The 24354-nt window shown below is 42.6% G+C and overlaps 9 protein-coding genes across 9 annotated transcripts; 2 read left to right on the top strand and 7 right to left on the bottom strand.

Moving 5' to 3' along the window:
- Positions 1 to 1574: 1574 nt before the first annotated feature.
- On the top strand, positions 1575 to 2005 carry EAE97_001988 (uncharacterized protein; the record flags this gene model as incomplete). The annotated part of the gene is made up of 2 exons (XM_038872499.1): positions 1575 to 1755; positions 1809 to 2005. The coding sequence occupies 2 exons, from the start codon at positions 1575 to 1577 to the stop codon at positions 2003 to 2005; spliced, it is 378 nt and encodes a 125-aa protein (XP_038737057.1).
- Positions 2006 to 4807: 2802 nt separating this feature from the next.
- EAE97_001987 (uncharacterized protein) lies at positions 4808 to 5152 on the bottom strand (the record flags this gene model as incomplete). Its single annotated transcript, XM_038872498.1, has 1 exon — positions 4808 to 5152. One exon carries the CDS (start codon positions 5150 to 5152, stop codon positions 4808 to 4810), a length of 345 nt encoding a protein of 114 aa, XP_038737056.1.
- Positions 5153 to 5376: 224 nt separating this feature from the next.
- Positions 5377 to 5884, bottom strand: EAE97_001986 (uncharacterized protein; the record flags this gene model as incomplete). The annotated part of the gene is made up of 3 exons (XM_038872497.1): positions 5377 to 5531; positions 5596 to 5744; positions 5874 to 5884. 3 exons carry the CDS (start codon positions 5882 to 5884, stop codon positions 5377 to 5379), a joined length of 315 nt encoding a protein of 104 aa, XP_038737055.1.
- Positions 5885 to 7636: 1752 nt separating this feature from the next.
- EAE97_001985 (translation elongation factor EF-1 alpha) lies at positions 7637 to 9510 on the top strand (the record flags this gene model as incomplete). The annotated part of the gene is made up of 5 exons (XM_038872496.1): positions 7637 to 7641; positions 7741 to 7808; positions 7882 to 7940; positions 8208 to 8346; positions 8402 to 9510. 5 exons carry the CDS (start codon positions 7637 to 7639, stop codon positions 9508 to 9510), a joined length of 1380 nt encoding a protein of 459 aa, XP_038737054.1.
- A 3450-nt stretch (positions 9511 to 12960) lies between these two features.
- On the bottom strand, positions 12961 to 14632 carry EAE97_001984 (uncharacterized protein; the record flags this gene model as incomplete). The annotated part of the gene is made up of 3 exons (XM_038872495.1): positions 12961 to 13329; positions 13394 to 14404; positions 14588 to 14632. The coding sequence occupies 3 exons, from the start codon at positions 14630 to 14632 to the stop codon at positions 12961 to 12963; spliced, it is 1425 nt and encodes a 474-aa protein (XP_038737053.1).
- A 1873-nt stretch (positions 14633 to 16505) lies between these two features.
- On the bottom strand, positions 16506 to 18452 carry EAE97_001983 (uncharacterized protein). The gene is made up of 2 exons (XM_038872494.1): positions 18159 to 18452; positions 16506 to 18067 (listed from the first exon to the last, which is right to left on the bottom strand). The coding sequence occupies exons 1-2, from the start codon at positions 18429 to 18431 to the stop codon at positions 17129 to 17131; spliced, it is 1212 nt and encodes a 403-aa protein (XP_038737052.1). The 5' UTR covers positions 18432 to 18452; the 3' UTR covers positions 16506 to 17128.
- Positions 18453 to 19276: 824 nt separating this feature from the next.
- On the bottom strand, positions 19277 to 20773 carry EAE97_001982 (uncharacterized protein; the record flags this gene model as incomplete). Its single annotated transcript, XM_038872493.1, has 3 exons — positions 19277 to 19829; positions 20111 to 20228; positions 20290 to 20773. The coding sequence occupies 3 exons, from the start codon at positions 20771 to 20773 to the stop codon at positions 19277 to 19279; spliced, it is 1155 nt and encodes a 384-aa protein (XP_038737051.1).
- A 23-nt stretch (positions 20774 to 20796) lies between these two features.
- EAE97_001981 (uncharacterized protein) lies at positions 20797 to 21492 on the bottom strand (the record flags this gene model as incomplete). The annotated part of the gene is made up of 1 exon (XM_038872492.1): positions 20797 to 21492. The coding sequence occupies one exon, from the start codon at positions 21490 to 21492 to the stop codon at positions 20797 to 20799; it is 696 nt and encodes a 231-aa protein (XP_038737050.1).
- A 440-nt stretch (positions 21493 to 21932) lies between these two features.
- Positions 21933 to 22797, bottom strand: EAE97_001980 (uncharacterized protein; the record flags this gene model as incomplete). The annotated part of the gene is made up of 4 exons (XM_038872491.1): positions 21933 to 22022; positions 22075 to 22212; positions 22284 to 22642; positions 22692 to 22797. The coding sequence occupies 4 exons, from the start codon at positions 22795 to 22797 to the stop codon at positions 21933 to 21935; spliced, it is 693 nt and encodes a 230-aa protein (XP_038737049.1).
- Positions 22798 to 24354: the final 1557 nt, after the last annotated feature.

Genomic DNA, 24354 nt, shown 5'->3' with positions numbered 1-24354 from the left:
CCTGCCCTAACTCTGAAGTTTGTGTTCATTTTTCAATTGCTTTTTTTATTTTATTGTCAAGTTCTCTCTTCTTTACATGATTCAGAGGACGACCTATATAGTCGCAACACTTTTGTCCACCTACCTTCTATACTTGAAAACTCTTTTCGAACCCTCTTCTCTTCATCATGGAGTCGATTGCAATAATTCGAAGACTTCAACCACCAGAATATGCGTTAGATATTCTTCTGATCTTGCGCACTTTGATCATCTTCATCTTCGTATGGACTATGGTAGTTTTATGGAGCAGCTGATTTAATGGCAGACCAGGCCACCATCGAATCACAAATTCTTGAGTTATCTGCGGTTTCAGGTGAGCATATTTGATACCTTCTTCGCCATGCGCTCAGCTAATCGTATCAGATAACATGTGAAGGTCTGCAATGATTCTTGAGGGCAATTCTTCTGTCATATCAATGGCATTCATAAGCTTTTTCCATTTCAACTCTACTTCTCCTTCAAGATGCAAAATCAAGCCAGAAGCAAGATACGAACACTATATCAGCAGAATTTCTGTGTAGGTCATCTTTCATCCTAGTCTGTGTTCAAGAGAAATTTATCAAGCGCTGATCCTCGATCTCATCAAATACTGATTTGAGTAGCTGCTGACCACCTGCTTACAGTACCCTACCTCGAATGTGTGGACGAAATCAGCAATATCTCGACAACTTCCAGACCTATCTCTGCCGCCAGAAGGAGTGAGATATGGGAGCAGGAATGTAATAATTCGAAGGAAGCAGAAGTCTACACAAGAACTAATATCAAACTCCTTCTCAAAAATTTTGACTTGATGATCATGCATTCGGGTGGTTATATATTGGTGATGCATATACATCCACTGTGGCATGTAAGTGTTATTGATATCACGATGGACGTTCTTCTCTTTTGATGTATGAATATACTCCATGAAGTTTCATGAATTGTTGCGCCCATATCATGAGAGAATGTACAGTGCTGGTCTTTCCTTACGAATAAGTGTCTCACAGGTGGTTAATATACAGTACATTCATCTTTAATGGCAGTTCCTTATTTTATATGAAGCCAACTGCCATTATGTTCCGTAATGCGCGCTGTGGATAGCAAATACTTGGACTATGTTTGAGATGGTGTTGCTTCCTCTCATATCAAAATGTGAATTTTGTGTGCACATTCATTGCTTCGTGTGAACAATGTACAACCCCTCAATGGTTGCATTGGTCTGAAGGATGTGCTAGATCTTGTGTGAAGTCAAAAAATAAAGCTCCCTGGCTCATTGGTAGAGGATGTGCTTGGTACTTTGAAAGCTTTATGAATGACGTTTACCTGCTACGTGTTCAAGGTTGGCTATATCTAAATAGCTTTGAACGATTAAGTTGGAGGTGAGTCATCAATACCAGTGGGTCTAGAGAACTGCAATACTGATCCATGAACAGGTAAAAGGGTCATCACTGATCTGCCATCAATCGCGATGTCAAACTTCCGAATCTTGACATCCTTATCTTGGCATACTACAGAACTACCTCATACCACAATCAACACCAGCAAGCACAATCGGAATGGAAGGCCAGGAAAACACCGCACAAGTTTCTCCCGCCATAGAAGTCCCAAGTCAAATGGAACGACATACCACGATCAACACCAGCAAGCCCTCTAGCAATCATCGACGACTTCCAAACCGTCAAAATATCCTAACTGATAATTCCCCTACGGGGAAGCAGGAGAAGGCTCGGGATGTTGGCAAGTTATCAAATAATGATATATGATTCTGCACCTATGCTAACATAAACCAGGACACAACATCTCTGCGCCGAGCAACGCCGAGCAACGCCGACGCCGCTCTCAGAGCACCAGCTCATGGGCTCAGCGAGCATTCATGCAAACTTTTACTATTGCTGTTATTGACAGTCCAGCTGGGGCGTCGGCGTTGATCATTCTTCCAAGGCATGTCTTCCCTTGCGGAACCTTGCCAGCGACATTTCTGGAATAGTCTACCACGATCAACACCAGCAAATACGTTCTTTATACCAGGAAAGGCTGGGAGATGGTAGTGATGGTAAGTTTAATAATTTTCAGAACCGAGAGATGAGTACTCATAGATTTATAGTTCCAGCTTGCTTTGCTCCGCTGATTGCCCGTCCACAACTATCATTCAGGGTGTTATACTCATCATGACCAACAGGATGTTGGTGGTGAATTCTTTGAGGTACATCTTTTATCTCTATCTCTACTATCCAAGTTCACAAAGCGTTTAGCTGACATTTTCCATTTAGATTCCGAAAGAGCCATGTTCTACCTCGAAAACCATTACAGATTCTAAAACACTTGGGTTCGCATCGCATCGTTTCATATCTACCGCCCTCCCAAAACAGCAAATCCAAGCCCACAATGAAGAGTACAAATCCACTTCAGAAAATACAACTTCTCGCACACTCACTCTCCAAACCCCAGCCTTGAGTTTTTGAGGAAAAAGAAAGAAGTGATGATTAATTCGTGTCATGATGACACTATAACTTAAAATAATAGTCTACACCTCAAACATCTTTCTAGCTCCACCCGCAGTTTTCCAATAAACATCACCTGCAAATGAAAATGAAAACGAACATCTCTCTTCTCTATATCTATGAATCCCACTGAACCGCCCATCCCGCCCATCAAGCAAATTTCGAATTCCAAATCCCAAATCCAACAAGCAATCACCATCCACAAATCCATTAAAAACTCGCACTCTCCATAATTCCCCCATCATCTTCACCTCCACACATCTCACATCCCAACCCTATACACCCACCTTATCACCCTTTCCATCCCACCAAAAGAATCCATCTCTCCCCCCCCTTTTTTTCATCCACGCAAAATCCTTCTCCTCCCATTCCGAAAACTTCAATACATCTCACTCCTCCCTCCCCCATCCAAAGCGATCGACTCCAAAAGATGTATATAAAATGACATGCGCCAAAACCCCTCATCATATCGAAAATCTCAAAGTGGAGAACCCGATGTATTTATTTATTCTGAACCCCTCCCCCAGAAATAGCGAGGAAATTATTAATGCAGAATCGGTGACCATGGTACAGGAGCAGAGATATTCTATGAGTTAGTTTTCCTGGTCGTGAAATATATTAAAAATATGAGAGGTTAGTTTTATAGATATTGTGTTATGTTGTGTTGTGTGGAAATGGGATGGAATATCACTACTCATATCATTCATATCACCCATACTAAACTCCAAGATACCGCATTCCGTTTCACAAAACCATAGCGTCTCCATACACAGCAGTGAAAGTTGAGCTGTAGCTCAAAGGCAGTTTGTACACACTCGAATTCGCGATTACTCTGTGGATCTCACTCATCACTCGAAGCTTGAACACGCTGCGCTGTTGGGGAAGTTTGGTCTGGTAAGCTAATGTAATTCATCGTACCCTCCACATATCTTCCACGACAGTGTATGGTATGGATAAGTGATTGGATAGCATAGAATAGAATAAATAAACACGAACTTTTAACCATTTAAGATAGTTCACAGAAAGGGAGAGTTCGGATCGGTGGAGAGAAGCCGGAAAAGGAGTCATGGAGAAGAAATAGTGAGAGTACTTAGCTAGAGAGGAGGGGATCGGCGGTGCTTCTACATGTTCCTTACTTACTTCTTGATAAGACCAGCTGTTGATGAATGGGAAATTGGATTGTATCGGAGAATTGCTTACTCTGTACTCTGCGCTTGTGTTGCTAGGAGACTACTAGGTACTCACATGAACATTCAAGGTGTATGTACTCGCATTGAGAGGCGCAGGAAAGATCCTGTCACTAAACAAAGTATTTGTACGTGTCCCGATATGTTTTCAATTTAGTTATCTACCCAGTGGATGAGTATACCTATCTTCCGGTTCCGTCTCATATATTGTTTTGAGGAATCCCGTATTACGGCCATGAGAAGCCCTCAGCTGCGTGCCAGAGATTATCGAATTGTAATTCTCATATCATTGTAACTGCCGTTTTGCTATATGAAAGACTATGTATACGGTTCTGTCATTTGCGACGTTGGAATTTGTAGCAGTTCAACCCGCATCTTAACAAGTGGGCTCCACTGCAATAATCCTCATGTAGCAACAAGACCTAGCGAAGGAGTGATCTGAATCGAGACAATACATGTCATTGTGTAGGCCAGATACTATACCAGAATTCTCATTCCCAGACCCACCACATTGTAATTCCGCATGTATGAGAGCGTAGCAAAACCCCCCAGAATCGTGCTTCCTTCTCTTCGCAAACCTAATCCTCAGCAGTTCCCAAGCGTGAAACCCTGAAGCAGATATGCAACGAAAGATTCGAGCTCAAAAAAACAGTGCGAATATGGCATGTAAAATGGAGGCTCATGAATAAGTAGAATGACGAGTGGAGAGCGAAGACAAAACTGAATCGACAAGTTGAAAAACAAGACTGGTGAGGCTAGCATAAAGAAGTGAAGAAACCACCTAGCTTAGACACTTGAACAATATTGTGTATATCAGCAAGCTGACTTGATATCTCAAGACATTGGCTGTTTCTTCGAGTCGTTGGTTTTCATCCTAGCCACTGCCGGTGTTGTTGCTGCGGCTCACCAATAGCAGGCCATGAGAACCACAGTCCTCTCTTCTTCCAAATTCAGGCTGAAAGGCTGATAAACTAGTATGAAAGATCCAGATGCTGACTCGGCACTCCGTAGGATTGAGGAGAAGGGGCAGTTCGTCAACGTTCGTATGTAATGTCGTAGGGACCTGATGTATTAATGCCGTGTTTAAGACTGTGCCCGGTATCATGGATGTAGCATTCGCACACTGCCAAGGCCCTTTACAACACCAGTGAGAATTTTGTTCTCCTTATTGCCACCTGCATTGCACCTGCGCTGTTGGATGCATTTCTCTCTCAGCTGCGGGGTATGCTTCCTGGTGCAATTTCTGTTATTCCATGTTTTGTTGACATGAATATGCATGTTTAAATCGAGGTTGGCATCGTGGGGCCCTGCTTTGTGCCAATAGGTGCCATCTGGGGACTCGAGAATTTTTCGACGTGGATTCGTTTTTTGCTGCCAACTCGTTTCGAAGCTAGTCGTGTTCGCAGCGGGCGGGAATTCGCCTCGAAATCGTAAATTCGTGTTCATTTCATGGAATGGGTATACACCGAACCACTACTTGTTGATTTCTTGTTGATTTCTTCAAACCCCTGGTATCTAGATTCGGAAGAGGTAAATTATTAGAAGCTCATCTGCCAGCCCATCCAGAAATTGCATGAACTGTCAGCCTCAAGCTCGACACGATAATAAGGTGGTCAGATTGTCATCTGTCGACCCTTCCAAGATTTGGTATCTCCATAAGCTCGAATTAGCTAATCTATAGCTCGCTGCAGACTTATTATTGTATCCGGGTCGTCGACGGTGAGATCGAACGCCCAGCTCATGAGAATTCCATCATTGAACTGTCGTCCGCGAACTCGGGCACCTCTCCGCGTTGCGCCTTCCCACATATCGATTGTTTCCAAATCTATTTATTAAAACATCCTCTGTTGAGTGCTGTGGAATCTGTACATCTGCAGTCCCAAATTTACTTACGTTGACCCAATCAGACCCAAAGTCGCGATGGCGAGTTCGCAGACTCGTGATGAGTACAAACAATTTCGAGCTCCGCTTAGATGTGTTTGAAAGCATCATGATTTGATCGGACAGACCTGTCAAGGTTGTATATTTCCGAACCAGTCTAGAGGGTGTTGAGGTTGTAGCTTCATTTTCGTCTTAGTCACATGTAAATTCGTTAAATCGTTCTTTACCTGCTCAGCACCATATGAAGTATCTCTCTAATCTCGTGTTCTCTCACCTGTCGACTTACTCCCTAGTCATTGTGTCGAGAGATTTGAATCTCGAGGAAACCGTCACAGGACTGTATCTGCCGAGTAACCTTCAAGTGCATTGGTTTTCCCACCTTTGCTCCCATCTGTAAAAAGGAAGATCCCGCTCACCCAAGTGAAAGGGTTGAGTGGATGGATTCGGTTCATTTTCATCCATTAAGAAAACATCGAATTGCCGTCGTTCAGCTCATCCTAAAACTGGATATCTTTCCAGCCTCAAGTTTTCTTCCCCCGTTCTTTTCATAATGTATCGTGATAACAATTGGGGAGGTTGAGGGGTAAGTAATTTGACTCATGCCCCACCAATAAACAGCACTTCTTGTTCGTTTCATCTTGTCTCGTGCTTGCTGTGAGATAATGCAGCATTCAATGCACACCTTTGAAGAGAACGAATAAGCTTACCGTCGACTTGACTGCGTTTGGATGATACTCGACTTCCAAAACTGATTCAGACCGTTCGTCCAAAGAAAAATAAAACATCCATCACCGTATCAAGGATGCAATATGTAGTTCCATTCAATAATCTGACGCCAGCCTCGTTGTGCAGGAAATGTCAAGAGATATAAGATTGATTGGTGATAAGTGGGGAGAATGAATACTTTTTCTTTTTCTTTTCGAAACTCACATCATAATCTTCGGTTTCAATTCCCATTTATCCACTGATATTCCATACTTCTCCTCACGTACCATGAAAATTTGCAAGTGAATGGATGCAGGTGATGCAACAAAACCCACTCGTAGTAAGAACACGGTGACACTTCATCAAAATAGATCAAATCTTGAGGCCATGAAGACCGTTCTTGCATCAAGTTGCATGATATCAAGATTGCCCCTCACTAAATTTGGATGCCCCTCCACCAAAGATATGAAAATGAATGAAAATTTGAGTCAAGGATTCAATCAAGATAGCAATTCACTAACCGCTTGTAAAGATCGTTGCCGCCAAATAATCCACATTGATTTCAATGAATCCACTCGGATGCATGAAGGAGCAAAATTGAATGGAACTGATTGGTTTTCGTATCGTCAAGATAAAACCTAATGTACTCGAGCAACGAAATGGTCTTGTAACTTGTAAGCCTGAGCCATCCTGGGAGCCCAATGATCCCAATCGCCACATTTACCTCATTGTCTTTGTGCAAAACTTTCATTTTGTGGCCCGTTTTTGAATCTTTTTTCACTTTTTTTCTGCTGGGAACCTCTTTATTTGACTTTCAAGGTTTTGATTTTTTTGTATGATTTTCATGAGCTACTCGAGTATCATAATACAATACCTAGTAAGCTAGGTAGTCTAGTCATACAGTAGTGATGCAGTAGATATAAATTAAAAGAGTGAATTTAGTAGATTAAAATCAATCCACTTTCAATATTCACCGAACCAGTCAGACCGCCGTAAATGACTGAAAATTGTGCTTTTGATTGGAGTCACATGATTATACCCCACTAACTAGCGTTCAAATTCTATCGCTTAGCCTACCGCACACTTGAACTTTTTTTTTATAAACCCCGCCATCCTCTCGAGACTCTTCTTCTTCCTTCTTCGTCGCACATACCTGGATTCAAGTAATCATACCTGTGCAGTAAGTTTAAATTCTTTCCATCCGTCCATCTATCGGTCTCTTCTTCTTCTCCTTCTTCTTCTTCATCAACCTTCTTGAAGATCGATCAACTAATATTATCTTCTTTCAATAGATTCAATTTAAGAAGACAAAACTTCCACAAATAACCAAACACAACCTTCAAAATGGGGTAAGTCTTTCAATCCATCAGAGTTTTCCATCAGGATTATCTCTCGTTCTTCGATCTATATCCTCATGAACTCTTTACTGATTTGTTTCTTCTTTGCAGAAAGGAAAAGACACATATTAACGTCGTTGTCATCGGACACGTCGACTCCGGAAAGTCCACCACCACTGGTAAGCAAACCCGCCTGCAGATCTGCCAACTCGATCTATGAATCTTACGAACAACAACTTACATTACATACAGGTCACTTGATCTACAAGTGCGGAGGAATTGACAAGCGTACCATCGAGAAGTTCGAGAAGGTGAGCATTCTTTCTTTCTACGCATTCTTTGTTCGTGTACAGGCTGGGTGCTCAATGCCCAAGCTTATCGCACTGTGCCTCTTGGTGGGGTAAAGATTTTTTCTTGTACCACTTGCAGAATTTTATTCGTGCGCTCGGACTTTTTTGTTTGGCACGAAAGAATTATCTGCGAGTAGTGGCATAGTGCGGCACGTCCAAATTATGTCATGTTTGGACCACATCAACGTCCATCACATACCCCTTCAACAGTATCTAACAATCATATAGGAAGCTGCCGAACTCGGAAAGGGTTCCTTCAAGTACGCATGGGTTTTGGACAAGCTCAAGGCTGAGCGTGAACGTGGTATCACCATCGACATTGCTCTCTGGAAGTTCGAGACTCCTAAGTACTATGTTACTGTCATTGGTACGTTGTTTACTGCTTCGCCTTCTGTCTTTCAATTTTCTAACATCCTTTCCAGATGCCCCTGGTCATCGTGATTTCATCAAGAACATGATTACTGGTACTTCCCAAGCTGATTGCGCTGTTCTCATCATTGCTGCTGGTACTGGTGAGTTCGAGGCTGGTATCTCCAAGGATGGTCAAACCCGTGAGCACGCTCTTCTTGCCTACACCCTTGGTGTTAAGCAACTCATTGTTGCCATCAACAAGATGGACACCACCAAGTGGTCCGAGGATCGTTACCAAGAAATTATCAAGGAGACCTCCAACTTCATCAAGAAGGTCGGATACAACCCAAAGACCGTTCCTTTCGTTCCTATCTCCGGTTTCAACGGTGATAACATGATCGACAACTCCACCAACTGCCCATGGTACAAGGGTTGGGAGAAGGAATCCAAGGCTGGCAAGTCCACCGGAAAGACTCTTCTTGAGGCCATCGATGCTATCGACCCACCTTCCCGCCCAACTGACAAGCCCCTCCGTCTCCCACTCCAAGATGTTTACAAGATTGGTGGTATTGGAACGGTGCCAGTCGGTCGTGTTGAGACCGGTATCATCAAGGCCGGTATGGTCGTTACCTTCGCCCCAGCTGGTGTCACCACTGAAGTCAAGTCCGTCGAGATGCACCACGAACAACTCGTTGAGGGTGTTCCAGGTGACAACGTCGGTTTCAACGTCAAGAACGTTTCCGTTAAGGAAATTAGACGTGGTAACGTTGCTGGTGACTCCAAGCAAGACCCACCTAAGGGTGCTGAGTCCTTCAACGCTCAAGTCATTGTTCTTAACCACCCTGGTCAAGTCGGTGCCGGTTACGCTCCAGTCTTGGATTGCCACACTGCCCACATTGCTTGCAAGTTCTCTGAGCTCCTCCAAAAGATTGATCGTCGTACCGGTAAATCCATTGAAGACTCTCCAAAATTCATCAAGTCTGGTGATGCTGCTATCGTCAAGATGGTTCCATCCAAGCCTATGTGTGTTGAGGCCTTCACTGAGTACCCACCTCTCGGACGTTTCGCTGTCCGTGATATGAGACAGACAGTGGCAGTAGGTGTGATCAAATCTGTGGAGAAGCAAGAAAAGGCCGGTAAGGTTACCAAGGCTGCCGTCAAGGCTGGTGCAAAGAAATAAATGCAATGATGGGAATGAAACAAAAAATTTCTCCATCTTTGCTTTGTTTCGGGTTCACGATGATTTATGGCCAGGATGCAAAACACCATTTCCTTTTACCTCCTCGGTTTACGATAAGATGATTGGGTTTGGGTTTACGCGTAATGGTTTAGCTCTTCCGCGTTCTGGTATCATACATAGAACATAGTCGTCTAGAATGCACTTCAAAAGTAATTTGTTTCTGTCCCGCATGATGTGATTATGATTATGTTCATGTGACACTGATGTCCCTTTATTCCCTTTCTGTCCATCTTGTCATCACCGTTGTCATAAATAAGTAAAGAAACAGGAAACGAACTTCAGCAACACTCAAAGCAAATTTTTCTTTTGGTGCCTTATAAGGTCCACCGTCTCATCCTACCCAATCTTTGCCATGGGCTTATACAATGTTTTAGTGCTGTCTCGAGTTTTGTTAAAGGAACGTTGAAATTACCTTGGTTATTTAGTAGTTACCTGGACTCTATTGAATCAGCACATTACTGTTATGTTACTTCACCTCCGGGCAGCAGATGTTTATATTGCTATCCTAAACGGCTATTATCATCAGGGCATGACTATAGGGCGATTAAATTTAGGGAAATTCTCGTCTGTAAACTTATCTCTTTTTCTTTGTCTTGATGTTTTTCCCAATGGACTTTGACTCAGAGCACAAGAACTTTTTTTTTTGAGAAGACGATTTCGAGGATGTATGTATGTATGTATGTATGTGTATATGTATATTGTGTGAGTTGGATGGTGAGGTAGTGAGATGGGGAGATGGGGAGATGATAGGATGGTGTTGAATTTGATACCTGGGGTTGAATATCTGCTTGCATGGTGGAGGGGAAGGCATAGAGTCGAAGAGTACAGTCGAAGAGCGGAGTCGAAGTTCTGGTGATGACCTCGCTGGGCGAGGTTATTTATTCTCCGGGATATTTTGGAATTTGGTGTTTGTATTAAAGTCTCAGGCTGCTGCTCACAATTTTCTAAAAAAAATCTCTGAAGTCGGAGATCGATTTCGTGATAACCTCGCTGGGCGAGGTTATTTGCAATTCTATGTTCTTTCGGATTTGATATTTACACTGATGTTTTATTCGTGCTGTTCACAATCTTTAAAGCAGATTTCTCAAATTAGAGATCTAGTTATGACTTCGCCCGGCGAGGTCATTTGTATGATCAGCGACAATTTGCAATCGGGATTTTGTGGGCCCATTGAAGTTGCTGGCAGGCAGGTGCTTTGTCATCTGTTGGTGATGGTGATGGTGATGGTTTCGGGATTTGAGGGTGTGGAAGGGAGTGTGGAAATGTGTAGGTTGGTGGTGGGATGGATGTTGTGAGTGGATGGTTGGAGGGGTTTTTGTGATCCTATTTAGATCTATGAGGGGGTGATTTGAAGGGTTTCGAGAGAATGTGAAGGGATGTGAAGGAGAATTGCTAAGGATAATCTGATCTGGAGAGTGGACGGTGAAATGGTGGAGGGCAGGGTAAGGTGTATAGTTTACACTCTAGAGGTGAAACTCCATTCAATTGCGGTTTGACGATTAACGTTTTGCGATCTTGGAGGTCTTGATAAATAGTATTATCCTGCAACAGTTTGCATTATAAAAACCGGGGTAGCGCATATTTTTCAACCTTTCTTTCGTTTACTACTACGTACTTCCTGTCTTTAATAGTATACCGCATTTCTACTATCGGCCAATTTGATTAAAGTCCAGCTGGCTTCTTGGGGGGAATTGAAGTTTAAATCGTGGATGGCATGGTCAAAACGCGTTTCTAAATTACATATGTACAATGTGAAGAACCTACCGTACTTGGATCAGATGTCTTGTGGATGAGCTGGCTGGCGCTCGTGCTGTTAGAGATTTTGTGTCTGCAGGTGGGTGTGAGAGTGGGAGTGCAGATCTAGGTATGGAAGGAAACTTCTCGTGGCTCCCTACCAGAGTGTCCAATAGTCTGGACTATAGTCCAACAATGAAGACTATCAAATTTCCCATAATCAATTAGAATATTCAAAACATTTGAGACGTTGAATTTGATTGGAACATTGAACTATTCTCAAGCTTCCAATTGCTTTTACAAATTCAAAAGTTTACATTGTTGGACTGCACTCTCATGCTCTGATATCACTATATCAACTTGTTGTACAACCGTGTGCCTTGAATCACCAGTGGATGTATGAAATGATGTAATACTTCTCGACTTTCGAAATTTTTGACCAATTCATTATTTAATTGTTCGATATCATCATCTATCCTTTCACTATCAACCCTTGATAGCTCTAGGGAGACGAAGAGTCTTACGATCTCCCTAGACAATTTTTCACGAAACCATTCTCAGCCTGTTCCGCAGCCTCCGCATCACCCTTTTCCTTTTTCTTTCTGGCGTCGCGAACCCTTCTCTTCTTGTTCGCTTCCAATTTCCACTCCGGGCAGTTGCTCTTTTTTCTCTACGCAGCTGATCTTGGTGTCCCTTGACTCCCGGCTTCGCGTCCCGCACCTCTCGTTTGTCCTTTTCTCTCTGCCTTTCTCCTCGGTCCATTGTCCCTTAAGTTCCTTGCGTCTATCCAAGTGTTCCTGTTTTTGCCTCGTCCGCATAGAGCCTCGCGGTACCGTCTAGTATTGTTGACGAGTCTGAGTGGCCTCGTCTCTGAGGAAATAGCCGTTCGGACCCCATCTGTCAAATACTATATAGCAGTTAGCACAACAATCTGGCGATCTTATAGATGAAATTGTGGACTTCTTACTCTACGGTTTGGATTGAGTGGTTGTTGATGTGGGAGATTGAGATGTCGAGCTGGTATGTTTTTTTGGTGGAGGTGCTTGAAAGAGCACTCGTTGAGGTAGTTGTTGACTTTTGTGTTGATTGATTTTCAATTCGAGTATTCGTAACGAAGAAGTTCTTAATGCTGACCTGTTTCATCTTGAGCGACGCTTTCAATGATGGTAAAAACATTTTCATCTCTTCTCTGAGAAGAAATCGTATGTTTACATGTTGATTTCTAAGGGAGGAAAGTGCGAAGTTGAGGGAAAACCCTCCGAGGAAGTTGCACCTTCCTCCCCCTTCAATTGAAACAGCATTTTAAATCATTTGAGAAGATTCCTCAACAGGTAGCCTCGCCTGACAATGTCACATACAAGTTCAAAAAATCACCAACAGTAAGCACAAAGCGGAGAAATAAAGTTAAATTCATTGGTTTGAACGATTTTGCTCGCGTTGCGATGCGTTAAATCAAAGTATTAAAAAGCATTAACTATCCCTTCCTTCACCCGCTCGCTTTTATCTCCCCCCACCCGAGCATTAAACATTGAATTGGTCTATTATCCTTTTGATCAATTTACTCTAATATTGAGTTTCTGTTGACTACTACTTCCTGGGTTCCTTTGTCTTTGATTCGTGATCAACTCCTTTTGGGGTGAGAGGTGGCGGCGCGAGTTACTTTGGATTGGGATTCAAACTGTCCACGATTGACTTGTAGACTGGATTGTGTTGGTTCTCCATAATGTAACTCAAAACTGGCTCAAGCGCTTCCTTTGAATCAATCTCATCGGTAACCAATTGGTGTACTATGCTCGACACGATTCCGTTAATCTTCTTAAACTCTTCAGCGTCAGGAAAGCGACGAGCCATCTCTACGAGTGCTTTTGGGACCGCACTAGACCATTTGGTGACGGCCAAGTTACCAACTTTGACGGTGTCTTCTGCGTTGAGAGATAATAAAATGCCAACACCGAAAGCGTCAACCAAAACTGATAATTTCTTTCCGTAGGCTTTGAATAGCTGGAATTTCTTCACGAATTCATCCTATTCATGTGATTAGTCAACTACTTTGAAATTGGGGTAACCTTGCAAGGCAGGAAGTACTTACTTTTTTAGCATCAGGTAAAATCTTCCATGTATCTTCACCAGCGAAAGTTCTGGCAAAACGAAGATATGCCGACCCTTTAGCAATTTTGTTCTTAGTAACACCTTTTCCTTTGCGACTTGTTACTGGCTGATCCTCGTTTTGAGAATATTTCTCCACTTCAAGATGAATGTAGTAGTATGCTAAGAGTTGCCTTGTCAGAATCATCTCGGGCTCTCCTTTGGTCAAAAAATCAATGATTCCATCATACTTTGATCCAGTTGGCTTCACCTTTAATGGACGATGAGCTTGAATTTTTCGAACTATGATGGGCACAAGTGCGGAAATCCGAAAAGATTTAATCTTGTTGATCAAGTACGCAGTTGCAGCCTTTGTAGCAGATTCCATAATTTCAGTTCCAGTCCAGGATAGAAGAACAAGCAATCTTGCAACTACCGTATCTTCGCAGTCATACTGATCCAATCTCATCTTTGAGATTTCCTTAACAATGTCTTCTTCTTCGTCCGGAACAACAAGCGACCACTTTGTGACGTCTGCCTCAGGCTTGCGAGGTTGGAGTTGGAGAGATCCTTCGCCATTTTCCTCCAAGTTTTCATTTCTTTCGTGGGTCTCACGTATGAGGTTATCGATTTTTTCCCACGAATCCTCCTCGGACAAATCTTGAAAGGTATCGTCATTTTCGGCTTGCGTGAGGAGTTCCTTCACAAAGGCATCAGCATCTCCTTGGTAGCCAAATCTTTGCACTCGGATACGGAGATAATCTTCAGTCAATTCCGGAATATCTTCATCGGAATCAGGATCTGCCTCCGACGACTTGTCACTGCCGATAACGATTTCTTCAGATTTGTTGGTACGTTGTTTAGTCGCCGACGTCTTGGACTTTCTTCTCTTCTTTGTAGGGGGACTTCCTGATTCAACTTTGGGGAACCATTTTCCATCCTTAAATTTGCCAAAAGCCGTCTTGATTTCTCCTCCTGCTCCCTTTCCGAGTTTGCTAGTAATTCTCTTGATGACCTAGAACAATTAGCAATTGTGATTTTAATAGTCCCAAAAGAAATGCATACCTCTGGATCCCCCAATACTGCATTTCTTATATCAGGTGGCAAATCCCTGAATTCTTGTTTGAATTTTTTCAAATTCAACGGAATCATCATCAACCGTGCGAGATTTTCTTTTGACAGCTTTAGGAGCGGGTACGGCTTTGGCAGCAGGCTCAGCTTTGAGTGGAAGCTTGGGTGGCATTTTGATTTTTCGAAGGGAAAGCTTGCTAGGCATGATTAGCTTATACTTCAAATGAAATGTTAAAGTTATTGGTCAGTTAGGTAAGCTTGGCAGACAAGCTTGACCTGAAATCAATGTGAATAATGAATACAAGGTAGAGGTGAACATACATTGAATGTATTGAATGTAACCTTGCCAAGGCAAAGGTAGGTATTCTCAGTTGGAGGAAAGTTTTGATTTCAAGAAGACCATGCCAGAGCAAGGTTAGCCGTTCTCGGCGGGATCGATTGGTAAAATGTTGTATAGGATTAGGAATTGAGGTTAGGAAGCCGATAGTAAGTATAACGTTAGCGCGAAAATCGAAAACTAAGCGAAAGTTAGCGTGAGATAACGTGATACTCGGCAACGCTAAAATGCTAGCGCGCACGGATCATGATGCTTCCAGTTTATGAAATAGAATATGAATTATATGTTGTTTTTGATTTTCATACTCGTACATAATTAAAAGATTCTTCTATAAATCGGATAGACGTTCAACAAACTCCTAGCTAACTGCCACCACGATCTCACATACAGACAATAGAAACATCGGGACGCGACTTTCAGCTGTATAACTCTCCAGATATTTATACTATTTCAATTGTGCTTGCTTCAAGTCAAAGACTTGTAGATGAACTCGCCCGGCGGGTTCTTCTCAAATCACTCGGTCCTTCAAACTTTAACTACCACAACCACATCTACACTACCCTAAGGAAAATTACTCGTACTAATGCTCGCTCACGTCTATTAACGAAACAGCATCTTATCAAGGAACGCGCTCATTATGATCACGAGAAAGACGATGTGCCATCGATTAGTCGAACGTCCATTCAGGGCTTTCAAGCATGAGTGGAATTTGAATATTGTAAACTTACTGGGACTGACAATTAGCAGCATATCTTTTTGAAGACCTTGCCGATACCCGAGGATCGAGTTCAGTTGCGATCATGAGTTGCTTCTGAGCTTGCCCTGGGCCTTTTAGCAACTCCATTTGTTTCCGCCGTCGGTGTGCAATGCCATGGAAGAGCAGGTGGTTTTGACAATCTATCTCGCAATCTTGTCATTGATGCTCCATCCAAACAATGATCGCTAGTTTTTGAATTTATTTGCTGTCCAGATACGTAAAAACATGGTTGATCCTGTGTAATAATCTTTGTGTATCTGTGGAACAAGCGCAAATAGGTAAGTTTTTCCATATTTTGCCCTCCTTTCAACCAGTACCTCGATCGAGCTTCGGACATGAAGTTATTCGCGAATGTATGTCCAATAGGTGAATAATGTGAATAGCCATCATCACTCATGGGTGTACTCGTCATCTATTCTTGGGTCAGCAGTTATCCAATGGAGCTTGGTCGTGTTGAGAAGTATTACTGTGATAAAGGTTACTTTAAGTTCCTTTCCGTGAGACTCAGTGTTGGTGACTAGTATGGGGTGATTGCATGCTCCTTTGTTTAATTCACACTTAGGCTGACACAGACGCGAGTGTTGCTCGCAAGGGAAAGGAGGGGTGTGTTTGAGAAATGGGAGCCATAAAATACAGCCAGGATCGATGTCCAGGACAACCGCGGGTTTTGTTCTCGCTGTGGGAGGTGTGTTCGGCATGTTTTGTTTGAGCACTATTGTGATGACCTAGGAATTTTCTGTGATTCAGAATAGGTAATAATAGATATGAGGCCTGAACTTCCGTTTGACTGAATGGGCGTGAAACGAAAGATATACAGGATGCGAAGTCGATATCTATCGAAGATTCATAAAACTCTGAGATTGAATGGAGATATTTTGGGAATCTGACAAAAGTCTAGTCGCAGAGTGGGTTATATATACCCAGAAATTCTTCCTTTGGAATCTATTAATGTCCTAAAACAACACATGCAATGGCGCTGTCGATATAGAAACTGTCACAATACTATTATGATACATTATTGTATATACGAAAGAAACTTTTGAAACAATTGTTAGCCACTGCAGGTACACAAAGAAGTCCAAGATGTATGGCTGAATCAAGTCTCAACTCCAAGGCATGCGATGTGATTTCGATTCTTAAATTAGCGAAATTTCTTTGTTCCGAAGACCGCTGATGTATTGAGTTTTCAAGGCCGCTGCCTTGTTATGTTTGAAGCCTGTGAGAGACTCACTGTACCGATATTTTTGCGGACACTTTTTGCATGGCGTGGGGTCTCTTTATTTACCTGAATCATATCGTAATATGGTTCAAATATTGTTTTAGTATCAAGAAATGAGCCCATGGGAAACTATGCTATACAATACCATGCTTCGAACTATTCAACGTGGACCGTTTCATCCCCCTTCATAAGTCGGCTTCGCTAAAGAAAATAATTCCAATAAATATTCAAACCCAAACGCCTCATATACGGATACCCCTCAAAACACCTCGCTAAATCAATTACTTCTTTCCAAATCTGAATGCATCGTCGCATTTGCCTCAGCAACCATGTTGTCTGACCTCTTATTCAGAGATCACTTCCCATACAACCACCAAACAAACCCAACCAATCCCAAAAATACAACCACAAACAAACCACCCTCTTCTCCATTCCCATTCCCATTCCCGCTCCTACCATCGAATCTTCCTCCCTCCAAATCATGAGTCCGAGTATTACTGTTGTGTATCCTTGCATCCCAGTGCGAACGATCATAGCGGTCCACTGACGGAAGCGCAACGTGGTAAGTTGGACGTGAAGGACAAGATGAGACATCAGTATGGTATTGTTGATTTCCTGTTGGCAAAGGTGGAGAAGGTGATGGTGAGGGCGGAAGATGAGAGGGGATAGGATAAGAGTTTTGGATGAGAGATTGACGTTCGTTCGAGAGACTAGTTGCACGGCTATAGGTGTACCATCCTGGTGACGGGTTTGTGGGAACAGTGTGTATTTGTGGAGTTGTTTGGGGAAGATGGGGGAAGTCCGTAGATCGGGTTGCTTCGGAAAGACTTCTCTGATCCAGAGGTCGTCTTGTGCTTTCAGAGATTTGATTGGAAGCCGATGAATTCACTCTGATTTCCTCCCATGGGTCCCTGAATGTAACTCTCGGTCCCTTTTGTCCCCTTCTCCTTTCAGCATTTACATTTCCTTCCTTCTCCTTCACAACCACCGTATCTATCCATTCCGCTCTATCCTTATCCATATCAAATATCCCAATCAAATCCAGATAACTAGTTTTACAAAGTCTTTTATCAAAAGCTCTAGAATTTGACTTAAAGCCATAAGCACGGAGCGTTGACAAGGGGATTGGGTGTATATGCTCAGTGACGATGAAGGATGGTTGTTTCAATTTTTTTCCCTCTTCGAGATAGAGTTTTATTTCGAGATCGGTATCTGGGGTTTTTAGATCTTGAGGGGTTTGTGATATGGCGATGCGTGATTTCTGGTTGTATTTTTGACGGGGTTTGGATGTCATCTAGCGGACGATATGCTGTTAGCTTCTAAACGACATCCACCTTCTTTCTCATAAGTAACAACATTGAACAAATAAAAAGGAGAATCTCTACCATAGCAACGGAACAAATATCTCCCTCATGCTCCAAAATGACCACCGGATGATTATACCCCTCATCATTCAAGCATTTTCCATTACAACAAGTTTTCCCACGATTACAAAGTAAATCTCCATCGCTTTCCAATTTGGACGGAAGCCATACTATACAACCGACACAAACATCGTTTTTCTTCAAATTTGGACGAATACCGACCCCGGAATGTGTTTCGCGGGGTGGACTGCGTCGGGATATGCGGGTTGCATGACGACTGCGCGTGCGAGGCATTTAATTAATCGTAGAAGATCGGAATTTTGACTTCAATTTAAAGATATGGATAAATCAAAACGATAATAAATACAGAAGATATGTAATACAATATATCATCAAGAAAGAAAGCAAGTGACGCAAATCCCCATTCATCCCTCCCCGCCCCTGTACGACCTGTGCGCCCAGCTGTGCGACATCGACAAGCTACACTGCATATTCAGCGCAGAACGTGGGGGATTTGTGGCCAATGGAAATTTGTTTGTGAGTAATGAATGGATGGGATTTGATGGTGGTGGGTTTCTGTGCCACAATGACCTTTTTGGAGACCATTGTGTATGGCTTTTTGTTAGGCCGAATTTGGGGAAGGGTTCGGGGGCCAAGGGGACGGGAAGTTTGCGAGGGGATGAAACGTGATGGAGATGGGGCTTGCGGCTGAGAAGGTGATGAAATATTCCTCTCGCATTGAGAGGTTAATTGTTGCAGTGTTTCTTTGGGGCAAGGTTGGGGATTTTCGAGGGTAAATCGATTGTTACGACGAGAATAAATTCTTTACATCAAGAATATAGCAATACCGATATATTTTGATCAGTACTGTGATAATGTTTCATCGAAGATACATATTTGAGAATCGAAGAGTTTAGGTTGTTGTGATATTGTATCTAGATCGTAGATGCAACTACCAAATCAATGAATCGAGATGGCTTTTCCTCCGTCGCTACGGGCTCGAAATTAACCCATGCTTGCTTTGCTTCTATCTTATTCTGCATCTGCATCATCTGAATTGAGTTCTACAGTGATAAATCCTTATGCTTCTCTTATCAGGCTCTCAAAAATTTCATCGCCTTTCGTCCCGATGCAACCCTTTAGTCCTGTATATCACTATCGTATATTATGTTTTGTTTATTATGCCATTCCTTTTCGATATCAATAGAAGGCGCACCTCCAACACCGAACTTAACAACTGTGAAGACCATATCCTCCTTCCAAGTTTTGTAAAGGTGGCCTCCGAAGGTTCCAGTTAAAGTTGTGCCCAAGGGTTCACTGAAAGTAGTCGAACAGAGATATTGACCTGGGACCGGCTCGCTATCTATTTTATATTCCCCGCGCCATCGATAATTCCACGTTGGATTGTGGAGAGAGGGCTTCTCTGGGGAGGGAAATGAGAATGCTTCCGCCGTAAATTTGTACCCAAGACGTTTGGCGTTGGGACTTGCACATTTATTATCCTTATCATTGTCATTTTTCTTCTCTTTCTCAGCCTTCCCGAAGGTGATCTTTTCTCGCTTGACATTCGGATCAGCTAGTCTAGCCGACTTTTTCTCGACAGTTGGAAGTCGTTGTTCAAACCAAAATAGAACTGATACCCCACCGAAATCAAACTCGCCAAACAGTTGGCATTGACCATCAGATTCTTGACTACAAATCCCAAGTGTGAGAGGAGTAGACTATCTCTTTTCCATCTCCAAGCAAGATATATGCCAATCTCCAGTGACTTCCCAGTTTTTTTCGTCTGATGCGCGGATTACATCATCATGAGCTTCGCTAATAATGTCTCGAGAATTTTTCATAGCTTCCCGGGCCTTTCGTATTGCTTTACCTCGGACTGATGTATCTCCTGAAGTCTATCCTTGACAGCCGGTACAGTTCTTCCTACGGCTATATGGATAAGTGAGCAAAGGTCTCTTTAGAGTGGCGACTCGTCGAATTTTGAAACTTCCAATGATTTGTTAACGAGACCGAGTGACAGAGCAGCTTTTCGAATCTCAGCTGCTGATGAGTCAATCGTCATGAAAACAGCGTTTTCTGTTTTGGAATCTAAGACTTTCAGGAATGTTTCTCTCAAGAACTTTTCTGGGTTCGACATTTGTATCGGTACGCCAATAATTGGTGTCATCCTCCATCTCGCTTTCCTTTTCACTTTCATCTCCGTTCTCACTTTCGCTTACCTCTTCGTGTTGGTTCCTCTTGAGCTCTACAAATTTTCTCTTAGCCCTTCTCTCGGCCAATTTATTCTCAGTATTATATATCTTAGCCCCGAACTCATTTCCCCCCGCTTGGATTTCGTTTAGCCTGTTGTTCTGTGCCACTTGAAGTTTCGCTATAGTTGAACTATCTGCTTCGGTCCTGGGCTCACTTGCGGACTGTTCCTCGAAACGGAAGACCCCTGCTACTATGCCAAAATCAAACTCTGAGAATATCTGCAAACAGCTCGATGTTGTTGAAGTATATATCGTGAGTTTCATCATCCCCTCTACTTCGAATTTCTTCTCAAAAGCTGGGCAAGAGATGTGCCATTCGCCTGTAACATGCCATTCTTGCTTCTTCGATGCCCGTGCTTCCTCGGCTCTCTGTTTTGCCATATGTCCGGATCTGCCGATATCCTTTACTTTTCACTGATGGTAGATCGACTCCTGCCTACAACCATCAACATAATGTCTTGCCATTTATTCGGTGGGTCTTCGAATCTTGATCCAGGAACGTATTCATAATCAAGGCCAGATTCGGAGACGTGGGGAAGAATATAATTATCAAAAGTCGGCTCTTTGCGCCACTGTCTGAGCAACTGTTTGAACCATTGTTTGCGCGGCCCTTTGCGCGGCCCTCTCCGATCACGACGGAGTCGAAGCTTGAGTAGAACTGCTTTGTCTTCGTTCGAATTAATTGGGAATGTTTCTCGCAGAAACCGCTTCACGTCTTCTTCTGACTTTTCGCTATCCGTGAGCCTATTCCTCCATGCACCCTCAAGCTCATCTGCTGCCTTTTGTCTAAGATCCTTCTGCATTTTCACTAGCTCTGGGAAAACTGGTTTATGCTCGTTGGTGCGAAGCCTATCGACAAGTTCGTCTACGCTACCATTCACATCAAGGCCTCGAAAGGCGCACTGAGCCTTCCAAAATGCCTGCAAATGTTTACCCTTCTTTGCGCCAAGTCCACTCTTTGCCAGTTCCTCTGCTGATGGGAATTCACCCTCAAGATTTTCCATGAACCCCATGGATTCATATTCTAGAACGCTCGATGGGCTATTATAAAAACTGAAGACAGTCTCGCCGAACAGTACGTTTGTCCATTGCCTCTGCATATTCAAGAAGCACCTTACTCTTATGGCTGTACGTATGATTTGAATGCAATCTTGATTGTGATGTCCAACGAATGAAAGCTCAAACGTGAAGTGGCGATTAATGTCATGACGAGTGCGGGGAAGCTGGTTTCAAGTGAATCATATCACATGGCAATCTCGGACGACGATCTACCAGATCTTCTCGAAACTCTAATATCTAACTTTTTCAGAGATATTTAGATACATATCAGTATTGGTTCTTTTCTGTTGCCATAGAAGAAATCCCTTGAACCATTCCTTCAATAGACTTGCCCAAGAATTCATAGATACTTTGCAAAAAAGTTACTCCATAATTTGTATCCACGATAGTATTCTTCACGAGTCCTTGGGGTCTCCAAGTCGCCCCTTTGAAGGAAATTTTGGTCAGCAAAAGGTTATACTAAGCTTTTAAGCCAAGCTACTCACATTGAAGACATCCAGCCGTGCACTTGATCATTGAAAGCCTCAAAGTACTTTTCGACCTTTACATTGTTCTCATATGCTTTACATTGCTACAGAGTTTCATCAGCTTCATCCTATTATCTTTTAGACAATGACACAGACCTCTTTATTTTCATCCTTACTAAGTAGAACAATTTGTGGGATCGTCACCAATTTGGCATCTTCAGGATCTACCAAAGATGGATGTGTTTGAGCTCCTGCCTTGAAGACAGTTCCTTCTTGCGAAGCCATTGTCGCTATCTGTTCATAATGGTCAGGACTTTATCATCACTATATGCACCCAATTAACGTCCGAAATGAAATCTACGAACCTTTGCGCCCCAACAATATCCAGCAACCCCCCAACTCTTTACATTCTTGACTTCATCTCTTTTCTTCAATACATTCATAAAATCCCAGAGTTTCTTTAGGTTCTTTTTCTTTTCAGCTTGCTCTTCAAATACCTTGAAGATGTAATCCCATTTATCGTTCGTATCCGCAGGCCAATAAGCAATGTTTGCTTCATTGCCCGGTCCAAAGAAATCGGGTACAAATACTTTAATACCTTGAGGAGATGATGAAGTCTTGGTGATGGCGAGAATATCAGCGCCTAGGAGCGTCTGAGTCCAAAAACCGAAGATGTCATAGACTAAAAGAATGGCCGATGTGGCATTCTCGGGTCCAGTGACGTCTGTATAATATTTTTTAGCAAGTTCCTTTCATGGAAGAGAGGAATTTACAATATTTTGTCCCGTCAATGTCAATAAACTCGCCGGAGAGTTTATATTCTGGTCCATGTAATGATATCGGAGTACCTTTGCAACAGGCTGCGCTTGGTTGAGTCATTTTGGTTGAATGACTTGAGGTCCTTAATACACCGCCAAAGAGAATTAATTATCAACAAACAGTGGAAGATTGGTGTGCTATATAAGCTTTACTTGTTAAACTACGAGATCACTTCTAAATTGATTTCTTCAAATGACATAAACTTCATGGTTCTACAACTTATGCGGTGTGATTACTTACCAAGTGATGAACCCATCATAATGTTGCACATTCCCGCATGCGGAGGCGGATAAAAGAGAGAAGTGCGGGGGTAGTCGACGTACCATCAATTGCCATCGCAAATTCACCATGAAACATACTTTTCAACGAATTAAAAGTTTTACCTCATAGGTGTCAGTACCAATTGAACATGGGCGGCCAGGACAATGAGGTGGTGGTGATATCAATAGGCTATGACATATGCAACAATTCATAATCAACCCGTATCGATTGTCAGATCCCGTCCCAAATCCCGAGGAGACAGCACGGAGAGATCGCTGAAAATCTTTTGGTCAAAATTCGCTATTGATACACAATAATAATTATATGCTGTCATCTTTCGGGGAAGATTTTTACATGATATTGAGCGCTGTCTCTGGAAAGCAATCGCTTTCTGAGATTCCGTTCAAGCTTGGCTTGATAGGTCTACATTGAAGTCACATCCTAAGTGGTGTATCATGGTAAACAACTAATTCCGGATGCCTTGGAAGGGTTACACTCACGGAGAATACGAGTTGGCGACGATGATACATGGGACCACTTAATTTGACAGGTTAATACTACCCCATCTAATAAATTTCGAACATGTATGGAATTATCGTTGTTATTGTTCTGATATTTATCATCGCTTTGGATAAGTTTGAGCGAGGGTTGGTCAGCATGCTACATTTATCAATTCTACAGCATGCACTTGCGTCCAAGATCACTACCTACTAGTACGACGATATAGATGGCACGAAAAGCACAATCGCAAGAATATCTGCAGCCCATTGGGAATTGCAGTCGTCCAGAAAGATTCGTTTATGGCTATAAATCTGGAGGAGAATGAGAGGACTTTATACTACAAGACTATTTGCTCTGAATGTTCTGCATCCACTTCTCCTTGCAAATGGTTCACCTCGGATTCACTGGCCCACTAGATTTCCTTGAAATCAGTTCCATCAATGGATAGCTGTGCAAAGTCAACAACTGGTATATAAAGGGAGACACAGGAGCTGTAATTCATCTATCCATAAAAAGCAAGGAGGAGAGATTAAAGTCTGAGGCGGACAACATAGCGTTCAATGAAGACTTATACGCTAGGATTCATTCAGACCACTTCGTGCTTTCATCCTCAACATGAAAAGTCAATTGTGTTATTTTACAATCACTAAAATCTTCTTATCTTCTGAAAAGATTGATGTTTATCATTGTCGTTTCCTTGAAATTCCGTCAAACAATCAGATGATACTTCTAAATACTTGCACATCAAGCTACTACCAGTCTATCTACTAGCAGAAATCAAAATAATCAGTAAAAAATTATACTATTATGTAGTTTGGAAACGGCGCAGCCACATTCGCTTGCCCATTCAGGCTT

This window comes from Botrytis byssoidea, assembly GCF_014898295.1.
Source record: "Botrytis byssoidea strain MUCL 94 chromosome Unknown BBYS_003, whole genome shotgun sequence".
Classification (NCBI taxonomy): Eukaryota; Fungi; Ascomycota; class Leotiomycetes; order Helotiales; family Sclerotiniaceae; genus Botrytis; species Botrytis byssoidea.
This window is presented reverse-complemented; position numbering and strand designations above follow the sequence as displayed.